General features: G+C 37.8%; 1 protein-coding gene across 1 annotated transcript in view; it reads left to right on the top strand.

Moving 5' to 3' along the window:
* Nucleotides 1-3,020: 3,020 nt before the first annotated feature.
* Nucleotides 3,021-6,980, top strand: part of LOC108359108 (putative uncharacterized protein DDB_G0285119) — a gene marked incomplete at its 3' end in the record, with an annotated part of 8,707 nt that continues 4,747 nt past the window's right edge. The window contains exons 1-3 of the mRNA XM_017610786.1: nucleotides 3,021-3,054; nucleotides 6,044-6,239; nucleotides 6,318-6,486. Of these exons, the coding sequence (XP_017466275.1) occupies nucleotides 3,021-3,054; nucleotides 6,044-6,239; nucleotides 6,318-6,486 (399 nt within the window). The remainder of the gene's footprint in view (nucleotides 3,055-6,043; nucleotides 6,240-6,317; nucleotides 6,487-6,980) is intronic.

The raw sequence follows: 6,980 nt of genomic DNA, 5'->3' as shown, positions 1-6,980 counted from the left end.
TAATATAAATATTAACAAGAACCAACAAAACCAACAACCACATGATCAAGTGAATTGCAGCGGAATAGCTGCGCTTGATTGTAGTTGGCTTAGCAAAGTGAAATAGTGGAAAATAAGCAACAAGAATTAACAAGACAAACTTAGCACAGTGCGTAGGCAACTGGCTGAGTCAGTGGTGATCGTCGGTTCGAATCCTACTGAAAGAAGTCTGATGAGGAAATGTGGTGATTTCCGAAATAGCTATCACTTCTACCATTTTTTCAAATTATTGTTGCTTTTCCACAATAAGTTTTCACTGAAAACGGCCTCGAGCTCATAAAAATTGTTGAATATAATAAATAACAAAGATTTTAATTTTAGTAATTATTTGAATAATATGTATATAAACAAAATCTTACTAACAGAAAACTCATTTACGGCCGAAAGCCTCCTACGAAAAATAAATTATGCCCTTCTTCTTCGGCAATACCAGCAAGAATTCTGCGTAGTAAGGGTTATGATCCCTAAGCGCGACCAAAGGCCGCCCACGCAGAAAGAAGTTCTGCCACTCTTCTCCGGCAACATAGAAAGGAGAATTCTGCGTAGTAAGGGTTATGATCCCTACGCACATATGGAAAGAAATCCTTTGTGAATTATGAACATAAGGCTTATGATCCCTAAACGCGGCCGAAGGCCGCCTACGCCGAAACAAGTTCTGCCGCTCTTCTGCGGCAACATAGAAAGGAGAATTCTGCGTAGTAAGGATTATGATTTCTAAGCACGGCCAAAGGCCGCCTACGCAGAAAGAAGTTCTCCCACCCTTCTCCAACATCAGAGGAGAATTCTGCGTTGTAAGGGTTCTGCCACTCTTCTTTGGCAACACGGATGTGAGCGGACGTGTTTTGTTGGCGGATGATTCGAATCAATAATTTATTCAGTGAAATAATCAAAGTAGCGAAAAAGGACGCGTATTTTAATTTAATTAGTGGTATGATTGCAGTGGAAGGGCCTTGAAATGGACTAGAAGTGCGGAAAATGCAAAGTCAGCTCGCGGGATGCCACCGTCCCGTGTAGTGGAGTTTGTGGAGGAGTATTTCATGCTAAATGTGTTCGCATTTCTAAACAGGAGCTAGATGTTCTGTTGATTCGTGTATTGATTACATCAAATTGGCGCATAATAATTACACTGAATTAATAGGACTGTTTAAAGCAGTGAAAGCAATGACAAAACTTGTTGAAGAAAATATTAATATGGCGAACGAAACGGTAAAACCATGTACAAACAGGTACCTAACTGGCAATTAAGAATCTTTTCACCAATTTAAGCTTTAATTGTTACCCAATTTATCATACAAAAATTCAAATTATTAATTGCTAATCTCTTGGAGCAGCGCGAGACCAAACTATAGTGGTATTCACCAAATTGAGCAAGCGGTCTGGCACTCTGGCAAAGGAGGAGATGAGCTCAAGAAACGACAGTTGACAACAGTCGTTGCCTGAGCTCATCTGCTCTTTTGCCAGAGTGCCAGCCCACTTGCTCAATTTGGTGAATACCCCTTAAACTATGTTCACATATCAATATTATCCCAATCAAAGCTCGGGTTTTAATCACCCCGTTTACACAGGCAAATCTCAGATTATTAGCCGTCAAATTTGTTGTGCTTGTTATTCTCACATCTCAAGGAAAAGTTATGTTTCTTCTCTGTGACACCGTGATCACGTTTTTATGCTATAATAAGCAATATAAATATATTTTAACTAAACATTTTATTAAAAATACCTTTACAAACCTATTTTCCTTGCTAGCGTACATTTTTTTTACTTTTACATTTGCCATTCCTCCTCTTTTTTCAAAAACAATCGATAAAACTAGGATGGACACCGAAAAGTTATCGGTTTAATCTGAGATTATTTTATAATTACAGATTAACAAGGGACGAGTTTTATATGGCTAATCTCTTGTTATAATTACAGATTAGAGTGTTAAAATCGAAAATGGGGATAATCTACTTATATGTGAACCTAGTATTATGTTGTGAAAAAGGTGAATCACTTTCCACCCAGTCCTTCGATCTGACGTTTAAAAAGAAATATTTTCCGTTTATCTGGTGAAATCAACTACAGTTGCGTTACTGTAAACACCCTTCTGTATCATTTGTATGCCCCTTCACAAAGGAGGGAAGCTATTAGACCAGTTGCCCGCACCAGAAAATGCACTCAAATGTCAATAAAAATAAGAACTGATTTCATGAGAAGTTATTTGGCTACGTTCCAAATGTACCTAAAATTGTGTGTTTACACCGACTGTACTTTCAAACTAAATAAAGGTACGATTGTACCAACTTTTCCATCACTGTAGGTAATCCAGCAGCTGATTTCGTATCGCTAATTGCGCAGCTGACGTGTGTATGAACACCAAGCTCAAGGCCACAATTTAAAGCTTCATTGCCTCAGCTAAATAATTGGCCTATTTGAACATAGTCTAAAGCAAATTAAAACAGATATCTTGTTATGGGTTACTCTTCGCCCGCAAAATATAAATACTTTATTCTTCGGCGTATAGCGCACCCGGTAGCGTGCCATAAATTTCACCATCTAATAATTTTTCTAGAGCGTACGGCAACACCAAAACTGCATGGAAGGTCTGCCATTTTGCGACAGCTGTGTTCCGGACAGTGTCGCTGATTGTCACTGGTTCCTGCAGGTCTGTGTGCCTACTTTTTTGAAGTGAAACTTCTTTAGCGGCGGTTGGTTGGTTGGGAGTAAATTGGCAAATTCTACGGAATTGCACACGGAAATGGTGCACCGGAAATGATGCAACGGAAATGGTGCAATGGGAATGGTGCAACGGAAATGGTTGGGGCTGAAACAAGTGCTTCTTGTGTGTATGCATATGGTATTAATTTAACAAAAATTTGCTAATAAAAGGTTAAAGAATTACACTTAGAAAAAGACCAATACAAGAATGAAAGTAAAGGTGAGTACGTACATAGATAAAGAAAAGGATAAAGGCAAAGGTAAAAATAAAAACAAAAACAAAGATGCGTAAAGATATAGGCGAAAATGAATACCAAGGTAAATTTAAACACTTCACTTATATGTATAAGGGCAAAGGCAAAGGGGAATATGTAGCTGAAGAAAATGATAAACATAAAAGTAAAGACAAAGAGGAGGATGAGGATACCGATAAAAGTAAAGATGAAGATAGGGGAAGAAAGATTAAAATAAAGGTAATTAAAGAGGAAAGGATATAGAGAGAGACACAGAGACTCAATCTGGGAACTATTTTAGGATTTTAGACATTTTCGGGATTCTCGAGACTTATCGATAAAATAATCGATATTTTTATCGGTTTCGTTATCGACATTTATCGATTTTGTTATCGATATTTACCGATTTTGTTATCGATATTCATCGATTTTGTTATCGCTAATTATCGATTTTGTTATCGATTCTTGTCGATTTTGTTATCGATATTTATCAACTTTGTTATCGATGTTAATCGATTTTGTTATCAATTTTGTTATCGATATTTATCGATTTTGTTATCAATATTTATCGATTTGGTTATCGACATTTATCGATTTTGTTATCGAAATTTATCGAATAAGTTATCGATATTTATCGATTTTGATATCGCTATTTTTATCGATTTTTATCGAATTTGTTATCGGTTTTGCTATCAATATTTTTGTCAGTTTTGTTTTCGATATTTTGTTAGATGTTACTATCGATTTTGTTATCGATAGAGGGTAAAGATAAAAATTAATATAAAGGAAAACATAATAAAATAAATGTAATTAGAACGAACAGGAGTAGAGGTAGGGATCTATGTAGATAGAAAAACGATAAAAAATATAAGCTTAAGCGAAAGCAGATGAATGTATGTATGTACATATTTATGTATATTGGTTATGAGAAAAAAAGAGATACGTAACGTAAGTTTCACTTCTCCAGTGTGGCCCAGGCGCACTTACAGTTTTTTCGGTTAATAAACGCTTTCCCGCGGAGGCTGGTGATAGTTGTGACAGCTGTCTGTAACTGCCCGTCTTCACAGGATTGAGTTTATATCTTGACACAAATGTTAGAATATAGAGCAATATATATCAGAGCTTGATTTTGGCATCTATTGCGGTGACTTGGTAGTTTGAAAGCTACGTTTTCCTTTGTACTAAGGCGTTCTCGAGGCAACATTATCAATATTTTGATATAGAGCCAGTGGCAATCGGTAGCTTTTTCGGCATGGTGTACGAATAAATTGAGTTTTTCTGTGCCAACCGCAAAGGAAAATTTTGACAGTTGGGAAAAACCACACAAACGCTTGTGCAGAAGCTCTATTTTGTGTGTTGTTGAAATTGTTAAATTTACATCTATTTTATAGCTTGCAAGTAACGTACGTTCTTTTGTTTTATCAGATTCCATTTTGATTTTCATTCTTTATTAACGCCCACAATATTCTGCCTTATCCTGAGTTTCGCCCGAAAATTGTTCATCCGGCCATAGATGTATTGAAGAACAAGTGAAAAAGTGTACCGGTTCGGAAAAAAATGAAACTCATGATAAGGCTGATTACACCTAGAAGCTGTAAAATTTTACCTAGCACATGAGCTAGATAAAATTCTGACGTTCGTATCCACCACGAAACTGTCAAATTTGTAAACTAGCAATTTTCAAAGATTTTGTTTGCGGTTAAATCAGGTAAAAATACTTACTAAGGAGTCACGGCAACCCTGGATTTTTTTTTTTTATATTCCTCCTTGCACTGCGGCAAATTTCATTTGGAAGAGTAACGGAACTAGTCCAAATGACGCAGTGCCCGTTATTCTTCCAAATGGAATATTCCCGCAGTGCAAAGATATAAAAACCCGCTGGCAACTCTGCAGTCAACCATTTGGCATTCTATCATTGGCGACTGGTGCGAAAAGTGAAAATTTTACGAAAGAAAACGCATTTTACAACGCGCGGTTGTGATTTCAAATGTAATAAAATACATAGTGAAAAAAAGAAGTAATAAATAAAAACTATATATCGTGCAGTCAAAAGCAGAAGTGAACCGTGCTACGCTGCTGCTCGAATAAATGCCGCAACTCGCACGGCATATTCCTGCAATCCCACCTGGCAAGTAGGGTCCCAACTTCCGAGGACTTCATACCACGGACTCGCAGAGTACGAAACCCGCTACACCAACTTGGTATCGCTTTGGGCGCAGGTACCGCACATTGCTGGCTAACCACCACCGTGTCTTCGGGCAAGGTAGTCATTTTCACCCACGTAGCCTGTGAAGAGCTCTGCATAATATCCCTCTAGGGATTAGGTAAGTTGTATTACTTCATTGTTTCTATACGTATGTGTATCGCACGTTGGCTGGTATACAGAAGTAGTCTAAAACTTGCGTGTTGAGAGATTTCATCGTATAATTGTTGGCGTGATAAGGAGAAATATGCTCCGCTTAATAACTGTATGAATAATTCAAGCTTTTAGTGCGTTTCCCCGCAAGGTTGAGGTTTTGGAATGATTCTGTATATTGTTAAAACTGTGATATCTGTACTGTTTTCTTTCAAAGTCGCCTAAGTCGAGAAGAGACAAAATTGGGTTTTTATAATAGTCTCTTGAGAAAACCCCTTTGATTTGCCATATTTGCGATTCCAAGCTAAACAGAAAAACACCCTTTTCCTCCCTTAGATCGAAATGAAATTTTATTTAGGGGAAATAGGTTTCGGGGAAAGGGCCCAAGTGGAGTTAAATTTTGGTTTTCAACCAAATACGTTTCAACAAAAAGCGCTTAAGTAACAAACTCACAAATAATCATATTATAGAAGATTTTAGCTAATTTTTTGTTGTTATATTGAACCCTCGTTGAATTGAGTTAGGCTACTTTAAGTGAACGGCACATATAAGTGTATAGGTATATATGTAGAAATAGTAATCCTTATCAAGAGTTCGCAAAAACAAGTCGCACATGAGCAAAGTGGGAATAGTGAACGAGCTCGGACGAAAGCGAAGCTCCTGATAGGATGAATCATTAAATTATGACCTTTACCCTAATTACTTTTAATGTCTCTAGGGGGTGCCTCAGCCGTCCACCGCAACATCAGACCACGACCGCCCCGAGCGGTATCGGCAAACCAACGAATTACGGGTAGCCGCAACGCCAGCGTAACAACCGCAGGGGCAGCATCCAACGCCACCGAAGCGCGCAACAACAACAACAACAGCATATCGACAACAACGGTTGCGCGAAGCAACACCGCTCCAAAGCGGTATCACAACCATCGCACTGTAGCGGCAACACCCGCATAGAAGCGACATCAGTAGCAGAACCACCAGCAACTCACCAGGGAATGGGCATCAACCGGGGTGAACACCCGGGCACGAAAGCGCGCAACGCCAACAGCAGCGCGCAACGTCAACAACAGCCGCGCGCAACACCAACAACAGCAGCTCGCAACGTCAACAACAGAAGCGCGCAGCACCAGCGACCCCTACCAAGGCCTGCTGCAAGAAGGGGTGAGTTCTTCGGGCCTATATATACACACCTACGTTTTTATATGTATGCTAAATAAGAAAAAGAAAAACTATTAAATTGACTAAAAAATATATATATATATGATAATAATAATAATTAAATTTAAAAATAATAATAATAAAAGTAGCCAAGAAAGTAAAAAAAGAAAATGTTTTTTGGTTTTTGTAGCGATCACTTTGTAGAATATATTTTTGGTAGACTTGTAGGCTGGTGTGATCTATTATTTAATGGTGCAAATAAAACACTTATTCCACCTTCGTTGCCCAACGTTTCGCTGAAATTTCCAGCATCATCAGGGGCCACTATGTTTATTAAATCCAACAAAGAAATACAACGAAAAAACAAAAGATGTTCAAATGAATAATAAAAGTTGGCAGACATGTGTTTGTAAAAACAAAGACAACAATTATGGACTAATACAAAGAACATATACTCACAATAATATTAAACGTTTACTTTAAACTTAATATTAATA

The sequence above is a fragment of the Rhagoletis zephyria genome, unplaced genomic scaffold (genome assembly GCF_001687245.7).
Source record: "Rhagoletis zephyria isolate East Lansing unplaced genomic scaffold, Rhagoletis_zephyria_1.1 Rzeph_scaffold_00340, whole genome shotgun sequence".
Lineage (NCBI taxonomy): Eukaryota > Metazoa > Arthropoda > Insecta > Diptera > Tephritidae > Rhagoletis > Rhagoletis zephyria.
The sequence above is the reverse complement of the archived record's forward strand: the minus strand, read 5'-3'. Positions and strand labels throughout refer to the sequence as shown.